This window comes from Peromyscus leucopus, chromosome 8b, assembly GCF_004664715.2.
Source record: "Peromyscus leucopus breed LL Stock chromosome 8b, UCI_PerLeu_2.1, whole genome shotgun sequence".
Lineage (NCBI taxonomy): Eukaryota > Metazoa > Chordata > Mammalia > Rodentia > Cricetidae > Peromyscus > Peromyscus leucopus.
In genome coordinates this window covers 66,766,527-66,789,759 of record NC_051086.1, presented here as the reverse complement: position 1 = coordinate 66,789,759, position 23,233 = coordinate 66,766,527, and the positions used below count along the sequence as shown (strand labels likewise).

At 46.4% G+C, this 23,233-nt stretch overlaps 2 protein-coding genes across 2 annotated transcripts; both read left to right on the top strand.

Moving 5' to 3' along the window:
* The first annotated feature begins 314 nt into the window (after nucleotides 1-314).
* On the top strand, nucleotides 315-6,231 carry Ccl5 (C-C motif chemokine ligand 5). The gene is made up of 3 exons (XM_028890580.2): nucleotides 315-465; nucleotides 1,653-1,764; nucleotides 5,911-6,231. The coding sequence occupies exons 1-3, from the start codon at nucleotides 390-392 to the stop codon at nucleotides 5,996-5,998; spliced, it is 276 nt and encodes a 91-aa protein (XP_028746413.1). The 5' UTR covers nucleotides 315-389; the 3' UTR covers nucleotides 5,999-6,231.
* Nucleotides 6,232-10,626: 4,395 nt separating this feature from the next.
* Heatr9 (HEAT repeat containing 9) lies at nucleotides 10,627-21,539 on the top strand. The gene is made up of 15 exons (XM_028890579.2): nucleotides 10,627-10,853; nucleotides 12,067-12,116; nucleotides 13,616-13,797; nucleotides 14,079-14,205; nucleotides 14,394-14,450; nucleotides 14,649-14,705; nucleotides 15,725-15,782; nucleotides 16,163-16,293; nucleotides 17,739-17,921; nucleotides 18,300-18,389; nucleotides 18,487-18,606; nucleotides 19,761-19,834; nucleotides 20,399-20,450; nucleotides 20,798-20,884; nucleotides 21,094-21,539. Exons 1-15 carry the CDS (start codon nucleotides 10,766-10,768, stop codon nucleotides 21,460-21,462), a joined length of 1,725 nt encoding a protein of 574 aa, XP_028746412.1. The 5' UTR covers nucleotides 10,627-10,765; the 3' UTR covers nucleotides 21,463-21,539.
* Nucleotides 21,540-23,233: the final 1,694 nt, after the last annotated feature.

Sequence of the window (23,233 nt, the reverse complement as noted above, 5' to 3'; positions counted from 1 at the left end):
ACCTTAACTTAACTGACCCTCATTCGCCTTAAGTCAGCAGCTCCTGCTCTCTGGGGAGGGCCTGCTTGGGAAGGAAGATCTGAGGATGCAGCAGAGGAAGGGATTTTTCATGCCCCACTGTGCTTGGCCAGAGGGAGCTCATAAGTCATCCTTGGACTGTGGGGCAGAAGAGGCAGTGATTTCACTTTTCTTTTCCATTTTGTGTATTTTCATTTATGACAGCAGCTAGTGTTTGGTGTCTGTTGTGGAAACTCCCCCAGTCCAGAGAAGGGGGTGCATTTCCTCTGCTGCCCTGCCTCCCTTTAAAAGGTCTGCCTGAGCTGCAGAGCATCCCTGCAGAGGATCCTGAGACAACAGATGCGAATCCTGCAGCCTCTGCCCCAGGTACCATGAAGACCTCCGCAGCTGCTCTCACGGTCATCCTCATTGCTGCCACCCTCTGTGGTCCTGCATCTGCCTCCCCACGTGAGTTCTGACCACCTTCACCCCCTGTCTGGATGCCCACCTCATCCTTCCCCTCCTTTTAGTCACAGTATGTGTACTGCTTCAACCCCATGCACATTCCTATATTTCATTGACACAGAGATCCTGCCATCCCTGCTAAATTGCTAAGCCACATTATGGCAGGACCCCCTGATGAACGTTTCTGTGTCTCCAAAGTCTACACTATGAACTCTGCAGGTACTCCTTAAGTGTGAACCGGTGCTGGGCATACTGTAAGGCAGGGTAGCTCAAGCTGACTTTGAAAAATAATGACTGACTCGTATCTGCCACCAGCATAGTTTCTAAGAAATGTCTAATACTTTTTAAAGTGCCTGAGGTGTGATAGTCTCTCTTTTCATAGATAGAAAAGAAACAGGGCTTGAAAAACAAAAACAAAAAACAGAAAAGAAAAAAGAAAAAAAAAAAAACAGAAAGAAAGAACTAAGTGCCGGTATGGGCCGGGCATCACGCAGATTCCTTGACTTGTGCCATCCTATTTGACACAACTAGTATTCCCGTGGCTGTTCTTGACTTACGGTGGGAAACAGAGGCCCAAGCAGATGGATTCTTGTCTAAGGCGCACACTGCTAGAGTGTGGAAAGTGGTACTCCAACCAGTCTTATCCGGCTGGGAAGACAAGCATCACCACAGCTCTGCTGTGGGATGACAAGTGTGTCGCTTAGTGGCGTCTTGAATGACGTGACCACCGAGAGCTTCTCGGTTCAGGGGACCTTCACTACAGCCCAGGCTGGCCCCAGGATGCTAGAGGCCCTTTCAGTCCCTATTTAGAATGCCAAGTTATAAAATCTTGCCTTCGGGTGCTTCCCTAGATCTTATTTTACACATCAAAGAAACTAAGCTTTGACTCCGCTGGGGGAGCTGAAAGAACAAGGCAGAAGGCCCGGAGCAGAGAAGGATCCCAGCAGGGGTTGTGGTACAGAGGGTAAAGCACAAGCTCCACTCCAGGACCACGTGGGGTTTGGACAGGATCCTTTCAAGCATCTGTTCAAATCTTCACTGCGGCCACGGTGTCCTCTGAGCCTCCATTTCTGCCAAGATGGATGACAACAGACACTGTTTTGGAGATAAATCGTGTGAAGGGCCCAGTACAGTGCCCAGCGCAACTGGCAATTCATAAAAAGCTCTCCTTCTTCTCGTCTTTCTCCCAGATGGCTCAGACACCACTCCCTGCTGCTTTTCCTACCTCTCCCTTGCGCTGCCTCGTGCCCACGTCAAGGAGTATTTCTACACCAGCAGCAAGTGCTCCAACTCCGCGGTCGTGTGAGTCTTAGCCCCTATGGGTTTCTCTGGGGTACAGAAGCCACCCCCGCACCCCACCCCCGCCATGCCCTGACTGTAGCCCTGCCATGATCTTTCTCGGAGAGTGTACCCTATCACCCCCACTCACCCCCTAAGCTCCTCAAAGAGCCATGGCTCCTCATCTCCAGCTCAGAGTCCCCAGCTGTGTCGTAAAAAGAACTAGACACAGTATCCTTAGAGCAGTGGTTCTCAGTCTGTGGGCCATGACCCTTTGGCAAACCTCTATCTCCAAAAATATTTACATTATGATTCATAACAGTAGTAAAATCACAGTCACGAAATAGCAACAAAAATAATTTAATGGTTGGGGAGGGGGGAACCACAACACAGGGAACTGTATTAAAGGGTCGCAGCATTAGGAAGGTTGAGAACCACTGCCTTAGAGGATCCTGCCTACCTACCCTGACAGACACAGTTCCTAGGACACAAACTTTTGCTGGCGCAGCTCTTATTTGAGCACAGGTTGAAACGTCTGGGAGAAGATCCACTCCAGCATTCCTCTCCAGTTAAGAGCCCAAAGTTTCCATATTTCACACCCGATCCAGCTCAGCTAATCCTCTGAAGAACTAGGCAGGGTCAAGGACAGGATGAGTCAAGATCAGGATGGGTCAAGGTCAGGGACCTAATTTCAATCAAGTAAATAAAATCTAAAATCCTATCCATTTAAGAAGTTATAATGAGATTCAGCCTTAAGTACGCATATGGACAGATTTGGGGAAATATAATAATCCCCACCACACAGGGAGTACTTACTGGGGTGTCATGTCCGTGTGAGCTGTCTCTAAATCACGCATAGCCCTGACTGGTATGCACAAGTATCTCCATGTAATGTAATTCAATAAAATGAAACTGATTTCCAGAGGCATTTACTGACTTACTCAATGCTGCACAGTAAGAGAGGGATGGAGTCTGTCTGTCTCTGGGGCTCCCTCTTCCTGCCACAAAACAAAGTGCTTAGTGACAGTAGCTTAAGAAATGTAAGATGCTAATGATTTACAGAATGAAAATGGAGGGCTATAGACACGCCTCAGCGGGTAAGAGCACTCGCTGCTCTTGCAGAGGATCCAGGTTCAATTCCCAGCACTCTCATGATGGCTCACAATTATCTGCAACTCCAGTTCAGGAGATCCAGTGCCCTCTCTTCTGATCTCCTCAGGCACCAGGCACACATATGGTGCACATACATATATGTAGATGAAATATACACATAAAATAAATCCAAAAGTAAAAGAAGAAAATGGGACAATAAAAGATTGAAGGGTGTTAATCCAAACAAAACAAAACCAAAAAAAAACACCCCACTTTTTTTGTCTTGGTTTGGTTTGGTTTTTTTCGAGACAGGGTTTCTCCAAGTAGCTTTGGTGCCTGTCCTGGATCTCCCTCTGTAGACCAGGCTAGCCTCAAACTCACAGAAATCAGCCTGGCTTTGCCTTCTGAGTGCTGGGATTAAAGGTGTGCACGCCACCGCTGCCTAGCTCCAAAAAAAATTTTTTTAAGGTTCATTTATTTATTATGTATACAGTGTTCTGCCTGCAGGCCAGAAGAGGGCACCAGATCTCATTACAGATGGTTGTGAGCCACCATGTTTGTCCTGGGAATTGAACTCAGCACCTCTGGAAGAGTAGCCAGTCCTCTTAACTGCTGAGCCATCTTTCCAGCCCCAATCCAAAGATTTTTGTGACCCTGGCAAAGATGAACTTGGGTCCTAGTGAATTACTGAAAGCATAATATTAATACTTCATTACTAAATTTAGCTCTAAACATTAGTATTTTTTAAAAAACCATTCCTTAAGCACCTATTATGAGCAAGCAGAGATGAATAAAATTGCCGTCCTCGGCTATGGAGATTTTATTTAGTAAGGGTGATACATGGGACAGAGAATGACGAAAGCACCCTATAAATCATTACTGGAAGGGAGGAGGGGGTGTGTCTTCAAGGGTGAGGGAGGCGATTCAGAGGTGATGACTGTAAAAATACTATGAGTGGAGAGATTAGGAGAAGTGTGGGGGGGGGGATGGGGTGTATCCCAGAACATGTTCACAGGCTTCTACTTTGGTTTGTATGGACGGACATGGGCAGGAGAGCAGAGCACCTTGAGTCTCAGAAAACTGAAGAAAAACAGAACTGGCAAGAGAAAAATGGCCTGGAACAGGGAAAGCCTAGGAAGAAGGGATCTAGATAAGAGGCTGTTGAAGTCACCCACATGTGAGGTATTGTAGGCTGAGTGGTACCCAGAGGCAAGAAGAAATAAGAGTCGGGAGCTTTGGAGGATGAATCAGCCAGGGTAAGAGATTTATGGTCAGCAGCAAGAGATAAGGACGATGCTGAGGTTTCGATGCACAGATGGAGAGGTGTACAGGTATACAGGTCTGTTACAGGCTTTTTCTTTTGGGCCACCAACCAGCTCCCAAATCAAGACACAGAGACTTTTTATTAGTTATGACTGCTCAGCCTTATCTTGTCCCACCAGCTCTTATAACTTAACTTATTTCTCTTCATCTACATTTTGTCTCGGGCTTTTTAAACTTTCTTTTCTTCTGTATACACCTTACTTTCAATGCTTCTCCTGTCTGTCTGTCTGTCTGGCAGATGCCTGGCTTCTGGCCCCAGGTGTGTCCCTCCCTTTCTCCCTTGTTCTCATCTCCTCCTTCTTCTCCCTCAAGCCTAGATTTCTCCTCCTACTTATTCTGTCTGTCCGCCAGTCCCACCCATCCTTTCTCTGCCTGGCTATTGGCCATTCAGCTCTTTATTAGACCAATCAGGTGCCTTAGGCAGGCAAGGTGAAAAAAATGCAGCACATCTTTACATAATTAAACACATGCAGCATAAACAAATTCAACGTATCTTCACATAGTTAGAGTAATATTCCACAGCATAAACAAATGTAACACATCTTTACCTAGTTAAAGTAACATTCCACAACACAGGTTTAGAGGGGAAACTGTAAAGAGGGAAGAACCAAGCAAAGTTCTAGGAGACAGTCTGTGGAGATGTTGGGTGGAATGCAAGCCAAGGACTGAGGAGAGAGTCCAGGAACTGCCAATAAAAAGAGGCTAGGCCACCTTGTCTTGGCCACCCCTGGCTACAGAGCTGGTCTACCACGTTAGAAGCTTGGTTGTGGCATTTGGTCAACTGGGGCCCCTCAGCCTCTCTGAGGTAATTTCAAAAAAAGGGTAATTATGGCACTTTTTTCTCTAGGTCACAGAGAGAATAATAGTCCTTAGACCATTCCCTGGCACAAAATGGGTATAAAGAACTATCAACCTGCTATTGTCATTATCTAAATTGTGTGTGTGTGTGTGTGTGTGTGTGTGTGTGTGTGTGTGTGGTGTGTTAGGAATGAATGCAATTCATCATCCACTTATTCATCCAGTAAATGTTCACCAAGCATCAACTATATGCCAGGCCTGGGGCAAGAGCTGGAAAGACGAGAACTCAAAAGGGGCAGTGTCTTTGAGGACACCTGCTCTGAAGGGACAGGTGGAAAGGGAAGTCAGATGAGCAAAGGGCCCCCAAAAATGGAGGAAGGAAGGGAGGGAAGACTGAGCCAAGATGACTTGTTCTTTGGTATCACACACTATATAAAGGAGGAGAAAAGGGAAGACCAATCAGTCCTGACTGCAGGGGTTGTTATCCTGGTCTTTTGACCCCTAGCTACAGGCTGGGAGTGCTGAGACGAGCAATTAGCCAGTCTTTGGGTTCCCTCCTAATTTCCTCAACTCAGGTTCTGATTTAAATCCAACCAATACTCCACTTCTTTGATTTTTGCACTCAGCATAAGGTCTGGAGCAAGGGAAGGGGCCAAGAAAAGGCCAGTGCTTGCCCTGATCAATGCTGAGTTCCGGATTTGTGTGTGTGTGTGTGTGTGTGTGTGTGTGTGTGTGTGTGTGTGTGTGTGTGTTTGTAGGGAATTAACATGAATGAAACTCTGCCTGTAGCTTAGTGCCTTTAATTTCAACAGAAAAAGAAATGTCTTCTAAAAGGAAGAAAACAGTCCTGAGCTATGAAAAAGCCCTCCCCAACTCCCATAACCATTTCCCTGTATGCTTTTCAGTTTCCTGACACCAAAAGCCACCCCACTGTCTACTTCTTTTTCTCGCCTACAGCTTTGTCACCCGAAGGAACCGTCAAGTGTGTGCCAACCCAAAGAAGAAGTGGGTTCAGGAATACATCAACTATTTGGAGATGAAGTAGAAGAGAGAGCGTCTTGCGCCTACTCCTGCATAACTTACCTGTCACTGCTCGCTCTAGTGCTAACCTGCTTGCCGCTGAGCACCCCCCAGCTCCCACTCATTCCTAGGGGTGCAGAGATGCTACCGTACCATAGAGATTCTAACTGCGTCCTCTCCTAGAGCCTGGGAGGTCTACTGAGGTCCTGCCCCATGACAACAGGAAGGCTCATGACTCTGAGCTTCAGGTTCCTCAGCTTGGTTTTGGGACCAGAAAAGAAGTCTGAGTATCTCTCAGAAAAAGAAGGAAAATGGAAACCCCATCTACAAATGCTCACATGCCAGGCCCTCACAGGCTCTGTATAGCAAACCCAAGAAATCAGCGTTTCATTAAAAATTCTGATGCAAGGACAAAGCTGGCTTCTGATTTGATTTTCTTCCTAAGGAACCCTCTTCCCTACAAGTATGAGGCATGTGGAGATCTAGGCACACACCTCATATCAAAATCAAATTGAGGAGGTATGGCCTGTGCCGTTGGCAGGGCTGGGAGCAAACAGCCTCTGAAAATCGAGCATAGATAGGCAAAACTGGTGAAGTAACCAGGGACTTACCTACTCGGGTTGGAATCTGAGTATCATCATGTACAACCTATACATCTCCAAGGGTTTATCTGGATCCCTGCCACAACACCTCCCTGCTTCCTCAGGCTTGACTGACTGGCCCTTCTACCTTGGCCTGACCCATACCTTATCTCCAGTGGGTTCCTCTAACACTATTATTGTCCCTAGAATAGGACTTAAGGACAATTTCAGAGGCCTGCGTTATTTTAGATAAGGTTTTTGATAACTATACCAACTGTACCAGCATCTTTCCCATCCATGTGTCGCTTCAGGTGAACACATAGAGGTAGCAGATGTAGTCATGGTTGCAGATAACATCAGCTGAGCACTGTGTGCCAAGCATTGGCTCAGCCCCTCACGGTCATCACCCTCTTTCACTTTATAACCTTAGGGTGGGCACTAATATAGATCTGTTTATAGTACAAAACTGTTTTCATTTTTAAATTATGTGTGTGAGACAGACAGATACACAGACACATCACACACACACACACACACACACACACACACACACACACACACACACAGGATTGGGGGAACAGACACATGTACCATGGTGTACATGTGAGTGGCTTCTATCATCTTTTTTCATCTTCTTGTGGGGCCCAGGGGTAACCAGGTAACCAGGCTTGTGCAGCAAACAACTTTACTCACTGAGCCATCTCACAAGCTCAAAATTCAGTAAAACTCATGGTAAAATGGAATTTGCCCAAAGCACCATAAGCAAAAGGCAAACAAGTTTTAAAAGTTCCTAAACCCACTAGATCTAATACAAATGCGTATGTTTTCCCCATATTCAATTTACAAATTTTTTTAAACACAAAAATTTATAAACAAATTTTTAAAATTCTCCCCTTTCCTCTAGTATATTCTTTTTTTTTTCTGAGCCATTTGAAGCTGTATATACGATACCACTATACCTCTGAGGGTTTCAGTATTATCTACTAATAACAAGAACATTTTAGATAACCACAAAGTGCAAAACACAGGAAACTTAGTGACACTATTATTTTCTAAAACACAACCATCAAGTATAAATGATCACATCCTCCCACCGTCTCAATAATGCCCTCCACAGCTATTTTTTTTTTTTAAATTAAGAATCTAATTCAGGCCAGTGGTGACACACACTTTTAATCCCAGCACTAGGGAGGCAGAGGCAGGCAGATCTCTGAGTTCGAGGACAACCTGGTCTACAGATGGAGTTCTGAGACAGCCGGGGCTACACAGAGAAACCCTGTGTGTGTAGGGTTAGGGTGGGGGGGATCTAATTCAGTACACGCACTGTATTTAGTGGAATAACCTTTTAGTATTATTTTAAAAAAAACCAAAAAACAAAAAACAAAACAAACAAACAAAAAACCCCAAGATCTCACTGTGTAGCCCTTACTGCCTGGAACTGGTATGTAAATCAGGGTGGCCTGAACCACCTGCCTCTGCCTTTTGAGTGCTGGGATTTTTGAGTGCACTACAATGCCTGGCCTTTTTAGTGTTTTTTAACACACTTTTTTGGCTTTTGTGGGGCGGGGGCGGGGGGAGGGGGAGGGGGGGGAAGAGGGAGGGAAGGTTTCCTATGCAGCCCTAAATTGCCTGGAACTCCCTATGTAGACTAGGGTGGCCTGGGATTTATGATAATCCCCTCCATCTCCAGTGCTGTGCTTACACAGCTGACCTACCATGCCCAACCATTTGTTTATTGAGTCGGGATCTCAGTACATAGCCCAGACTGGCCTTGAACTTCCAGGTTGGGATTACAAGTGTGTGCTACATCACCTGACTGAACAACTTTTTTTTTTGGCTCTGAAATTGTTTAGATGTTTAGATTATATTTTTGTATTTTGTCATTTAAATTTGCTTATTTCCTTATAATTAGACTTAGATGAAGTAATTTTGGTAGGAATTCCATTTGAGTAATGTTATCTTCATCTGTGTAGCACATAAAAGCATATCATGTCAGTTTACTTACATTAAGTCTGATGACTCATTGATCCATATTTTTAATTTTTTTAGATTTGTTTATTCCATTTTATGTGTATGAATGTTTTGCAAGCATGCATGTATGTTCACCACATGTGTGCCTGCTGGATCCCTTGTAAGTGGGGGAATAGATGGTTGTCAGCCACCATGAGTGTGCTGGGAATTGAACTTCGGGTCTTCTGCAAGAGCATCAAGTGCTAACCACTTAATCTTGGTCGTCAAGACTGAATGAGTCTGACCTGGTGGTAGTGCCACATGCCTTTAATCCCAACACTTTAAAGGCAGAGGAAGAAATATCTCTGTGAGTTTGAGGCCAGTCTGGTCTACAAAGCGAGTTTCAGGAAAGCCAGAGCTGTTACACAGAGAAACCCTGAACGAGTCTGGAATCAACTAAGCCACTGGCCATACCTGGAAGGGATTCCCCTTTTTCTTTTTTTAAACATAAATTTAAAAATTATATTTATTTTGTGTGTGAGAGTGTTTACCTGCATGCCTGTGCACCATGTGTGTTCTTACAGACCATTGTGAGTTGCCATGTAGGTGCTGGGAACCAAACCTAGGTCATCACTAACGATCTTAACTGATGAGCTACCTGATCAGTTTATAAGTAGTAGGAAGATCTACCTTTAATGTGGCAGCAGCACCTTCACATGGGTCAGGCCCTGGACTGAATGAAGAGAGTGTGGTGAGCACAGTGTTCTCACTGTGACTGACAGGCTGCTGTGACTTCCCTGCCATAATGGATTGTAACCTGAACTATGAAATACAATAAACCCTTTCATCTTTGTTATCTTTGTCAGAACATTTCAATCACAGCAACAGAAAAGAAAAGACACACAGTAGGCTTCCTGTTGCATACTGACCTACTACATGCCAGTACTGTTAGACACTGGGGTGGAATAAGAAAGGGATTACATCAGAGTCAGGTAGGGAAGGGAGCTTGGAGAGGAAAGCCTTCAGAAATGACGTAGCATTGCTATGGATTTGAAAGGTCTGAGTCAGGTAGGAAGGAAGGGAAAAGGCTACAAGGTAGATGGAACTACACAAACAACCAGAAGAGATCTGAACAGCAGCTCCTTACTGTCAATGTTGCAGCTTGGATGGGAGCCAAGGAATACCACAAAGTCACTGTAAGCATAGCAGCATGCAGTTCTGCTCCAGGGAAAGGTTTCCCCAAGGTCACGACTCTGCCTGTGCAGGAGAGGGTTGGCCCAGCAGAACTGTTACAGCTCTGCTCAGATCCCCTGGAGTGTAACAACTCTGCTCTGCTAGGGGAACATTTCCCTAGCAAGTGTCACGGTTCTGTTCCGCTCTGCTCTACTCTGCTCTGGCCCCAGCGGACATTGTTACTTGTCATCTGTGGGATTTACTGGGAGTGGGGAATCCAGGAGAGTGGCTGCCTCTGCCCGGGGTGGGAAAAGGCAGCAGCCAAGTGAACAGGCACAGGGCTTATATAGGGGCTTCTTAGAGGTGGAGTTTTTCCAGGGTGAAAATTTTCAGGGTGAGAATTGGTCAGATTTCAATCCCTGAGTTTGGACAAGCTCAGGGATTGGCTGGATTTCGTGCTTAGGGGTTGGTCGGTTTTTGTACTCAGGGATGGATGGGTTGGTTTTTGTGCCAAGTTGGTCAGGAGCAGAGTGTGTTTCTTTGGCTCTGGTTTCAGGGCCAAAGTGTTTCTTTGGCTCTGGTCAGGGTGTGTTTCTTTGGCTGGCCCTTTTACCGTACAGTTACCACACAACCTCCTACCAGCAGGGGGGGTAGGATGTGCGTTTAAAAGAGCTTTCTCTATCCCTGTCATTTTCCTGATGACCCATCCTGTGAACAACTCCTGGCCCTAATATGGGCTGACTTGAGCTTGGTGGTTCACAGACACTTTGTGGCCCCACCAAAGCCACGGGAGTCGAGCAGACACGTGTGGCTTTGCCACTTTTCTGACGAGGGAAATGAAATTTAGGGAGCATCTCAGCCAGCAGGCCAACAGAAGCCCGGCAGTGGGGTTCAACAATGGAAATGGGTTCTGTTTCCATAGCAACCTGGTTGCCTAGCGCTTGGAAGCTTCCATCTCCAGAAGCCCCAGCGCCTCCCTGGTTTCTCTTTCGTCAGAGGAAGAAGGGCCTTGTCTAGCCGTGCCCCCTTGGCTTCACATCCTTGAGTTTTTGGCTGTCCTAGCTCACCCCTGGCCTACACCAAAGACGATGGCCCACGAAAAACGGGACCATTTCTCTCAAATCCCCAAGCCAATGTTCAACTACCCATGGCTGGAATATCGAAACAGGAACAAAAGTGAGGAAGGGATGGGCAGGCCTGGAGCCAGGGGCGGGGCCTGAGAAAGCAAAGCTAGCTACCCAGACCCAACCCCAGACATGGCAGTGAGTTTAGCAAATCCATGGGAAAGGCCAGGGCAAGCCTTTGAACAGCCCTGCATCGTCATTTCTTCAGTAGGATTTACTGGGTCATCTTGAGTCGGGACACCTGTGCGTCCCCAGCTTCTCCCATGCCCGAGCCTTGCTCTCCGCACCAACTCTCACACCTCCAGCTCTCTGCATAATGTCTCCCCAAAGTCCCTTGCTCTTACCCCTGACTTTTCTGATGAACTTTTAAAAAAAATTTTTTCGAGACAGGGTTTCTCTGTGTAGCCCTGGCTGTCCTGGAACTCGTTCTGTAGACCAGGCTGGCCTCAAATTCAGAGATCCACCTGCCTCTGCCTCCTGACTGCTTCAATTAAAGGTGTGCGCGACGACGACCACCACCACCACCACCACCTGGCTAACTCTTGCTTATATGCAAGCCTTGGTCTGGATCATCTTCTCTAGGAGATAAATATCTCATCCTCAGCCCCTCGAGTGCCTCTCAGCCATACTGCCCGTGTGTATTTCCACATTAGTTTCCCTTTGTGAATCACTGCAGACCAGAATTTCTACCTCAAATGCTAGACCAGTGGTTCTCAAGATGTCCCAGAATGATCAGATCAAAGCCTAGAGAATCAGATACTAGGGGAATGAGTCCCAGAAATCTGGGTTTTAACATGCTTTCCAGATGAGTTTATTGCACATTCACATTTGAGAAAATGAATGAGACCAACAGTTGTCACCTTTAACTGATTTTTGGATCTCCAGGAGAGCTTCCCCAAAATACCAAGGTTGTATCACCACAAATCTGACTCAAATTAGTCTGATACAGGGCCTAGGCATGTTCAGCTGGCATTCCAATAATTCTGATATGCAACCAGGGTTGACAACACTCCGCTAGTCCTGTGTTCCTTAAATGTCAATGACATGGAAGGCACCTGGGGATCTGGTTGAAATGAAGTTCCTGACCATTTCTGAGAGGCTCTTGGGCACAGAAACAGGAAGACTACAGAGCACTGAGCGAAAGTGCCACCCTGGGTCCTGGGGAAATACCTAGTGCTAGTATTTACTAACTGAACAACAAATGAATGCCTTTTAAAACTACTGTCTTACCTGTACCACACATCTATCCTTACTCCTCCTGCCAGAATACAGAAGAGCCATGGCTCCCATTCACCTGCCTTTGTCCTGTTACAAGGTAAGTAACTTTTGCTACCTTAGGAGCTGTGTCAAAGTAGAAAGGGCACCAAACTCCCTCCCAAGTCAAGCTGGCTCACAGAACTACTGATATTCACCTGTGGGTCTGCCATTAATGCTGTGTGATCTTGGACAAGCTATGTTCCTTCTCTGAGTGAGCCTTCAGAGTCTCCTCATTACAGGTCAACAGTGCCTGCCCCCTTGTGTAGAGTTTCTAATGAGACGAAGTCTATAAGGCCTGGGCTATGCAGAGTGCTTGCTAAAAGGAATCATTTTGCTAATGCAGCAATCCTTACCTGAGGTTGCCAGATAAAGCACAGACTGCCCAATTAAATTTCAATATCCCATATACAATGCATGGGACTTTTTAAAAATATATAAATGTCCTAAATATTTTATTCATTACCTGAAATCCAAATTTAAGCTGACAGCCTTTTGAAGTTTTTTTATTTGTGCTTTGCTAAACATAGAAACACTATTTCTACAAGTCTACATTCCATGATTTGAAGTCATGATAATCACAGGAAAACCCTTAAGTTCCTATCAGTCACTACACTGGGAGCTCCTGGCTGAAATCCATTGTTCCCTATTGCCCAGAGAGATCTGCTGTAAAGATAGAAAAGTTTGAAAGATGGCTGCATCTTGGCCAGATCCTCCGAAAACCACTGGTCTACACGACCCCTTCTGCTACAGTCAGAACTGTACCATGCAGTTAAAGGCTTCGGATCTAATGTGCATAAGGCCCTACATGTAGTCTCAGCAACACACACAGCAGAGTAGCCACACAGTTAAGAGAGTACTTGAGGGCTGGAGAGATGGCTCAGAGGTTAAGAGCACTGACTGCTCTTCCAGAGGTCCTGAGTTCAATTCCCAGCAACCACGTGGTGGCTCACAACCATCTGTAATGAGATCTGGTGCCCTCTTCTGGAGTGCAGGGATACATGCAGGCAGAACACTATACACATAATAAATAAATCTTTGGAAAGAAAAGAGTACTTGAAGGAAGCCTGTTTTCTCAAGTAGCCTACGAAATTCATGGAGGTGGAGAACTATGTAACATACGGTAGGTGCTCATGTCTGAATAAGCAGTAGCCTCTTTTCCCTAGTTTTATATCTCCCCAAGTACAGACCTCCTCCCTGCCCACGTAAACTTTCAAAGGCTTTGAGAGTCTCAGGTAACCAAATTGTGAACTCAGATCAATTACAAATCTCTTCAAGATCTAGAGTGTGTCTGAGCTTCATGACTATGTTGGGAGAGGAACAGAACAAGTAATTAGACTCATTTTACAGAGAAGGCTGAGGCCTTGGTAGAATGAAGTAACTTCCCTAAGCCATATAATGGGGGACATGGTAGCTGTGGCCGCAGCCTAGATGAGAGGCTTAAAGTGCTATCTCTCATGTTTCCTTTTCCTCCCTCCAATAGCCCTTCTCTGGCCCTAGAACTCCAGTAACGGCCTAGGAAAGCCCTCTGAAGGCTCTGCCACTTTCTCTCCCCACCAGATGCCAAAGGAAGCATTCCCCCCAAATCCAGAGCGCTGGAGGGTGCATTCAAGCAGGCCAAACTCAACTCCTTGCTTCCACGATAAGAACCCTGATATCTTCATACACTGGCGCACCCTGTTTGATCAACGCAAGGAACGGGAGTCAAAGAATTTGTTTTGGAAAAGGAGAAAGCTCCCAAGGTGTGCTTTGCCCATCTCCACATTCTTCACACCCTACAACTCCTCCAGGAAAAGAGAGGAAGAATCAGGATGGGTTGGGCCAAGAGTGGGACAAGTCGGGTGCTAGAGAGAACCCTGGGGTTCTAGAAGGGCAGCTCCATCAAATGGGTATCACTGAGTCCTCTTTGACATCAGTCCTTTCTCTGGCCTCTTCTCTGAGACTCTGTGGCACAGCTGCGGTTGGGACCTGAAGAGGGGGAGGAAGAAAGGGACCATGGCTGTCTGTGCAATTTCTCATACAGGTACTTCAAAGACAGTGCCCAAATAAAAAACCTCCGTGTCTCTATCACCAAGTTGACTTTACAGCCTAAGGTGGTGACGGGACCGTTAGATCCCACCAAGGACCACCTGAAGTGGCAAAGACTAAAGGTCAGGACAGTGGTGGGACGAGGACTGTGGACACTTCTTTCCTGTGGATCCCTTTACCTACCCGTCAGCTCTGAGTCGTCCTCTGCCAAATGGGGGGATGGGAGAATGGGGATACAGTTGCCTGAACACCTTTCAATTTGGAGTTCTGCTTTTCTCTTCTCTTCAACTGGCCCACCTTGGATGAGCAGGAGCTCACAAACAGCCTGAAATCTCCAAGGGAGGATGAGCAGCGCTATGCAGCCTATGTGAGAAGCAGCAAGGGGGTGGGAGGGCAGCGTCCAGGGGTGATAACTGAGATGGAAAGGGAAAAAAGCAGCTAGAGGTGGATGGGGGCGGGCGTGGGGGACACCCCAGGTATAAATTCCAGTGGTGTCCAGAAGACAATAACTCTTGAGCTGGTGTCCAAGTTCTTTTTTTTCTTCCCTCCATCCCTCTTCCTGCAGGCTTTAGGGACCCTGGGCATCAATAACAAGTTTGTCTTAGAAGCGCTGTGGCAGGTGGTGAGTCTGAGGGCTGCATGGAATTCAGGAAAAGAGGAAAGAGGGTCTGAGGTCTGTAGGGGGTGGGAGCATGGGCACAAGATAAGGCTTCCTGGAGTACCAGGAAAGGTCAGGTCCACCGTTGTGTGGTGAAGTCCCCTCTTGTGCCTGTGGCCTCTTTAGACTGCAGCTTGAGGAGAGTGGGAATCTGAAGATCCTCCTTGTTTATGAAAACACTTTGGACTAAAAAACCAGAAAAAAACTGGAGTTGCAGCCAGGCTTAGTAGCTCATGCCTGTAATCCGAGCACTCAGGGGGTGGAGGCGGGAAGACTGTATGTTCCATGAGAGCTTGAGCTACATGAGTTCAAGCCTGGGCTGCATAGCAAGACTCTGTCTTGAAACATAATGACTGAGGAGGTAGCTCAGAGGTAAAGCCTTGGCTAGCATATACCAGGCCCTGGAGTTCTATCACCACACATGGAAACATACACCACCCTGGGACTGAGTTCATCCTGACTTAAAACATTATTCCTGGCTTATATACGTCAAGCTAAGCATCCCTGCTTTCATTACTGATGGTGGCCAGTTGTGTTGTTGTTATTTGTTGGAGACAGAGTTTTACTATGTTGCCCAGGATTGGAACTCATGGGCAATCCTCCTGCCTCCTGACCCAAGTGTTGGAATTACAGGCATGAGTCACCACACCCAGCCTGAGCCCTAATTATTGTTTACAGTCACACCTACAATCTTACGGAACTCAAAGAAAAGTGAATAGTGTCTCACAAATAGAAGCTCTGAGAATCCAGGTGCTTGCCCAAGCCAAGTGACTATGAGATACCACACAGAGATGAGCACGGAAGCTAACTCACCGGCTTGGTGCTGCTCCCATTGCACCATCCTGCCTGGGTGCTCTGTGTGAGCAGGAACAAGTCACTAGTTCTCTGCTTTCTGCTTTGTAGAAGTCACACTGACACAATCCTTAAAGCTTTAATAATCTATCACTTTGGAGTATGTTCTCATTATTTCCTTCTTAAATCAGGCTCGAACTGGTTCAGCAAAAGTGAAGGATGAGGCCTATAGAGCCCTGGCCATCCTAGGTATGTTCTTAGCTTTGTAGGGAGTTGGGGAGGTATAAAAGTGCAGCCACTTTCTTCTATGGGCATGGGTGGAAGGGAAGTGAGTATGACCCCACTCCAACCTAGCATTCTGCGCGGTCTGGGAACTCCCTTACTAGGTACCGTTGGGCAGAGAGAAGGTAGGATGCAAAGGGAAAACAGCTTTGAGAGAGGGACAGGGAAGGCTCTACAAGTTGCATTCATGCTTAGCCAACTCTCTGATACAGTGGGAGGATGGGTAACACCCTTGGAAACCAGTACTTGGACCGCCTTACTTAAGAGTAAAGTGGCATTAAATGGGTCCTTACAAAGAGGAGCACTCCTCGAGGCCCTGCCCTGACCTGAGCACCCTCCCTGTCCAGGTTGCTTGGACAAGGCTGTGATCCACGCTTTCATCAAACAGCTGACAGGACAAAATGAGAGTAAAAAAATAGAGGCCCTGGTGGGGCTACGAGTCGCTCTGAACTCCTGGGCTGCTGTGCCTGATAGCAAGGTGACTGGGAAGAGAGTCTGTAACTGGGGCAGAGAAGGTCAAGGTAACTGGTGATCTGGGCTGGGACTTGAGTCCAGAGGAAGGCAGCCTAACTCTTGGATTTAATAGAAGACACTGTCCTTGTGGAGCTCCCTCTAAGGTTGAACAAAAGTATAGGCTGATATAGACTCCCAGCTAGACAAGCTCTGCAAAGCTGAGCAGATTAAATGCGGTTCTGTAAGAATCCAGCATGCCTGTGCTCTTCAAGTGGGAGCCCTCGTCACCATCACGTTTAAAGCAGCCCATCGATGCAAGCTTTCTGTCAAGGAGGAACAGAAACCAAGGGAGCCCACTGATACGGCTCTCACTTATTCCCCCTTTACAGCCCTCATCCTCTCATTCCAACAGCGCTTCATGTGAAAAAGAATCCATTACTCATCCATTTATTCAGTAGATACATATTAAACAGTTACCATGTGCCAGGCACTGTTGGTCCCTTGGGATTATCCAAAAAAAAAAAAAAAAAAACCAAAACGGCAAAAAGGCAAAGCACCCTGCCTTTGTGGTGGGACTCACAAAATAATTTAATTATGAAAGTAGAGAGTATGTTAGAGGTCACAGGTGTGGTGGGAGAAAGGAAGGAGAACCAAGACTACCAAGTAGGGATGAGGATGGGCTGTGGCAGACATGGTAGACAGAGAAGGTCCAATATGAACAGTGCGTCTGAGCAAGACACGAAGATGCTTTACAGATACCTGAGAGAAGGTGTCCCAGGCAGAAAGACTAGTCAGCACAAAGGCAGGAACAGCGTTGGCATGGTCAAGGTTCATCAAGAAAAGCCAGTGTTGTTGAGTGGAATCAGAATAGGAAAAGCAACAGGAAATGAAGGTCTACTCAAAGCAGTTAGCAGACCAGACCGTATGTGGCTTTTCGGACTTTTAAAGTACCTGGGTTCTTACTCTATATAAGGGACTATTAGAGGTTTTAACCAAAATGTAATTTGCATTTCAAAAAGTTCACTCCTAATGGGCAGATCTCAGTGAGTTCGAGGTCAGCCTGGTCTACAGAGTGAGTTCCAGGACAGCCAGGGCTACACAGAGAAATGCTGTCTCGAAAAAGAAAGAAAAAAAGAAAAAAAAGTTCACTCTAAAGAGATATGGCTTAGGAGAGAGCAGGCAACAGCAAAAAGTAAGGAAAAGAGTGCAAACCCCATGTGACGGACTGAGGCTTAGTTTAGAGAAAAATAGCCCGAAGCAATATTCTAGAAACCATGAAGCCTGAGCCAGGGATGGCAGCATGTGCCCGAAATCCCAGCTCTTATGAGGCTGAGGCAAGAAGATCCTGAATTTGGGCTCACCTATAAAATGAGGTCCTATCTCATAAAAGAAAACATGAAATTAATGGGGGGGTGCTAGCTGGAGACACAGTGCCCCCTGCTGCTCAGTTCAATACTGTTTCCCTTTCAGAGGCCTGAAATTGGAAACGAGGAAAAGCTGGTGCCTGTGCTGCAGAAGCTGATAGACAAGTCATGGAATGAAGTGTCCTTGGAGGCAGCCCTGTGCTTGGGTTTCCTGAGGCCCGGCAACAGCATGGTCCAAGAGTTCTTGCTGCTGTGTCTGGGCCAAGGGTCCATGCCTCAGAGGATGAAGGTATGAGAGGCAGGGAGCCAGGAAGTGCTGGGGAAACAGTGGTCAGTGTTGTCTTGGGTGGAGTATGGGCCTACCATCACATCCCCCTCCCCAAAAAAAAACATGCTTCAGCTGGGTTCTCTGTGTGTCTATGAATATGTAAATACATGACTATGGGGACACATGGGCAAATAAGTGTGCACACTTGTACATATAATCGGTATGAGTGTTCATCTATGTGTGTCACATCCACTTGTACCCTCACTCAAAAGGCCAAGGGGCAGAAAGAAGCACCCTCTCCCAGTTCTCCAGTGACTTCTAGGCCCAGCCCTGAAGTCTGCTTGGCTATCAACACACCACTGGGTACACCATACCCTGCTGCCATCCCATCCTTCACAGGCACTCAGGATGCTGGTCAAGATGATGAATGTTCACTCAGCTGCGGTCACCAGGGCCATTCTGCAACAACTACACTCTGACGTCCTTGATGTAAGCTCTAGGCTACCTGCCTTAGCACTAGAAGAGGACAGTTGGAGGATGGGAAAAATATGTATCATCTTTCACACCTCCCTGTCCCTTCCCTTAGGACCGCTTTGAAGCTACCCAGATGCTCAAGACCATTGGGCTGGAAAAGATCCAGGCACAGGGACTGGAGGAACTCACATTTGACCTGCTCAAGAGGAAGATACACAATGAACCTTTCCTAGTGAGACCATAGCTCTCGGGCCCAAATCTGTCTCCTTTTATTCTCTGGAGATGGTGGTTCCTAACAAACCCCACACCCTAGTATCACACTGGTTTTCCCCTATTCCTCTCATGTAGTCCATGTTTTTAATCTACCTTGTCTGGTCAAGCAATTCCTCAGTACAAAAATGCTGCTCCCTGTATTCATTTCTTCTCCTTTCTTCCTATGACAATGCCCTTACTCCTTCCAGACCATTGCAAGCCCAGTGTGGTAGAACACGCCCATGCTCCTAGCACTTGGACGGCAGAAGCAGGATGATCAGGAGCTCAAAGCCAGTCTCAGCTACATGACAAGTCTGAGGACCCTGTGGGCAAACATGAGATGTGATAAGCAAGGATGGTCCACATAGCACCTCCTAGGGGCAGCTTCCCCAAATCACCAGACCAGGCAAAGTCTTGCCTTTCCCACACCCACACTGCATTTTACTTGACAGAACTGCAGCATTTCCATTGTTCTAAGATGGAGATCGTCTCTCCTCTTCACAAAACTTCTCAGTGGTTTCCAGCGCCCTCACTTACTTTGTGTCCCGTCTCAAGCCCTTCTTACCTCTTCAGTGTTTTTCCCTCCGGTGCTAAGGACCAAACCCAGGCCCCTGTGTATGGCAGACAAGTGCTCTGCCACTGAGCTATGTCTCCAGGCCTTGATTCTTTGAAGACTTGTTGTCGCTGGCCTCAAACTCACAGTCCTCCTCCCTCTGCCTCCCAAGTGCTGAGGTTTACAGGTGTGCACCACCCTGCTCAGAGCCTCTCCAGCTTTACTTCTCAGAGCCACATACCAGCTGTGCTTAGGGTGGCTATATCCCGATTTGCCCTTGTTTACCAGCATAATTACTGAGTGCATTCTGAAAAGTCCTGACCCCTCCACTCCATCCTTCTGATCCTTCAACGACAAGCTGAGGCACCACTTCCTCCAGGAAGACATCCCAGAACCCAAAACTGAATAATGTGCACCTTTCAGAGTACTGTAATTGCCTGTTGGCTTGTCCTTTGCCTCTGCAGTTGCTCAAGGCAGATGCCTTTTGTAACAAAAACTGAGTGTTGAATTAATGGTGGTGTATGAAGTACCGCAATGCAGGTACAGCCTGCATTCTCTCTTTCTGTTGTCCCACTCTGCAGGCAATGAGGCAGGCTGTGTCGGAAACAGCAGAAGTTCTCAAGATGAAGCCTTTAATAATGAAACTGATGGAGGCGTGAGTTGGACTAGATAGGGCCAGAAGGCAACAGAAGGGTTGGCTGAAAACCCTATCTGTACTTCGGGGCAGGCCACTCTGACTCTAGGTTTTTATCTGGTTTTTTTTTTTTTTTGGTTTTTCGAGACAGGGTTTCTCTGCATAGCTTTGCTCCTTTCCTGGAACTCACTTGGTAGCCCAGGCTGGCCTCGAACTCACAGGGATCCGCCTGCCTCTGCCTCCCGAGTGCTGGGATTAAAGGTGTGCGCCACCACCGTCCGGCTGGTTTTTCTTTTTAAAAGCTAGTAATGTCACTCAGCGTTACTCTAAAACTGTACCATAACCCCAAGGGAAGTTTAGAAAGGCCAACAGCTGTGGTGACGATCAACCCCTGATCATCATTTTAGTGATTCATGGCGAACTACAGTATCTGCCCCCCTCCCCAGCTTCTGATTTGAGAAACAAGAGAGGGAAAGGAAATTAGCAGCACTCATCATGCCCAACTCACTCTGGGCTTGAGATATTATCAGCCTCCCTCTCGCTCTCCCTTTCCTATAACTGAACAACATACCCGCTTCTACACAGGCAACTGATGAGCCCATATGCCACTGACCGCCAGGAAGCAATCATCTCTTTGGTAAGCAGGCTATTTTTTCTGACTTAATACTTGATGTGCATTGATGATGGTGGGGGAGAAAATGACTCGTCCGTTACTGAGGATAAGAAAGAACTGTGGGTTGGGAAGGTTATTTACTTTAGAATTCTAGTTCTATTGAAGGTTCAAGCCTTGAAGGATGCTAACAGGTATTACAGAAAAGGTCTGGACTTGCTGATAATGGGCACTAGATCCCCAAAGCCAAGGAAAGGGAAACCATATCTCTCTGTAGGTCATAGAGTCATTTCAAAGGAGTAAAATGGGGAAGAATGGGCATCTCCCCTTTCTGGGGTTGGCTACTTAGGCAGATTTACTCATTCTCTGCCCAGGGTGCCCTGGGGATCCGTAATCAGCAGGTGTTCCACTTGCTGCTGGACATGCTAGATGCAGAAGAGACCCAGGCTGTGAAGAAGAGTGTAAGTCATTCCTGTCACATACCCCTCCCATTCATCTTCCTATTTGTGCAGTCAACAGTGGGGAATTGGGGCAAAAGTCCTCAGACACTGTTCCTTGGCTTAATTCCTTAGGGCTATAGTAACCATGTCTTAGAATTTCCACTCAGGTGCTACCTCCTTTCCCAGACCCAGCCCAAAGTGAGCCAACTCCAGGGTCTGTTTCCATGCAGATACAAGAAACACTACTTGTTTGGGCCTCAAGCCACCCCTGGATCCAAAAGAAGCTGCAGAACAAGGTTTTCTTTGTATATGACATACCGAAAGCCTCAAAGGTAGAGCCTACAAGGTTCCGTTGGAAGGAGCCCGAGAGCCTAGATGACTTATGTATCAAAGACTTTCGACGTGCTAAGCTGAGCCCCTTGTTCATTGCAAAGACATGCAACAAGCTAGGCAAAAAGGAAGAGGCGCCTGCCTTTTCATTCTATTTCTCCAAACCAAGAAAGCAAAGGCCAGAAGCCACAGGGCCTTGGGAGCCAAAAATCAGGGAACAACTCCGGAACATGGTGAGGCCTCAAAATAAATTTGTTTTTTGGGCCTAATTTCTATTCTCTCCTTCAGGATGGTTTCCTGATAACTCTTTTGTTTTCTCTTCCATGAATAAATACTTGTTACTTTACCTAGTTTCTGAAGCACTATTGCCGAGGCTGCACTGGAACAGACGCCTTCCCGTGGTTGAGTGTTCTTTCTATGCAGTCATATTTCCTTTCATCAGAGCAAGAAGGGAAGGGCAGAGCCAAAAGTTCTTTCTCTGTGGTTACGCTTTCCTCTTGTTCTAGCTTCCTTCTCTTGCTATGACCAAATACCATGACCAGAAACAACTCTGGGGAGGGAAGGATTTGTTTGGCTTATACTTCCAGGTCACAGTCCATCAGTGAGGGAAGTCAGAGCAGGAATTTAAAGGCAGGAGCTTGAAGGCATGAACTATGCAGGAACACTACCTGCAGGCTTATGCTTAGCTAGCTTTCTTACATGTCCATGGGATGATACCACCCACAGTGAAACGGGCCCTCCTATATCAATTTGGAATCCACATAATCCCCAACAGCAATCCCCAAAGTCCAATCAGATCTAGGTAATAATGTCTTAATTGAAGTTTTCTTTTCCTAGGAGACTAAGATTGTATCAAGTTGATAAAAAAAAAAAAAAAAAAAAAAAAAAAAAAAAAAAAAAAGCTGGGCGGTGTTGACACATGCCTTTAATCACAGCGCTCTGAAGGCAGAGCCACTCGGATCTCTGAGTTCGAGGCTAGCCTGGTCTACAGAGCGAGATCCAGGACAGGCACCAAAACTACATAGAGAAATCCTGTCTCTAAAAAGAAAAAAAAAAAAAAAGTAGGGCACTTCCCTAAATCAAGTCCCTTGTTAGTGCCCAGAATCTGGCAACAAAACTAGAGAGTTGGGCCTCTGCCAAAAGAAAGTAAGGAGAAGATGCTGGGAAGTTTGCTTCTCAGATCATTTTCTTACTAACTCTGCCCAAACTCATTCATCTCCCTAAAATGGTGAGAATTTTATTTATCCATTCATTCGTGAGTACCTACATGTGTATGTATATGAATTATGAATCCACATACCACAGCTTAACTTGGGAAAGTCAGTTCTCCCCATACACCATATGGATCCCAGGCATCCAAGTTGTCAGGCTGAGCCTTAAAAAAAAAAATCTCGAAAAGAGTATTTTTTGAGACAGCATCCAGCTATGCATTCCAGACTAGTGCTGATTGATACTCAGCTTTAGTCAAACTTTCTGCGCCTACCTACCTCACCATCATTCACTTAAAATACCCCATTAACTCTGTAAAATTGCCTTCGTTTTTCTCTTATTTCTATTGACATTTGGATTGCTCTTTGTCAACCAAACCTACTCCACCAATCTCAACAAGCTACTAACCATACTAAAAGGTTGCCAGGTATGGTGGTGGATATCCATAATCCCAGCATTTGGGAGGTTAGCAGAATAGTATAGGTTCGAGGTCAGTCTGTTCTACATAGTTGTTTTAAGATTTAACCAAAGCCAGGTCCTCTGCAAGAGCAACAAGGCTTTTAACCACTGAACCGTATCTATAGGCCTATAGATACTGAGTTTAATGCCAGCCTGAGCTATCTACAGCAATAAAGAAAACAAGTGGTGAAAGAAAGAGGGGAGAAAAAATGAAGTTGAAGGCAGTGTAGCTGGCTGCAGTGTGGGACCTTTAGAAGAACAATGATGTTTTGTTTTTGTTTTCCCGAGACAAGGTTTCTCTGTGTAGCCTTGGCTGTCCTGAAACTCATTCTGTAGACCAGGCTGGTCTCGGACTCACAAAGACCTGTCTCT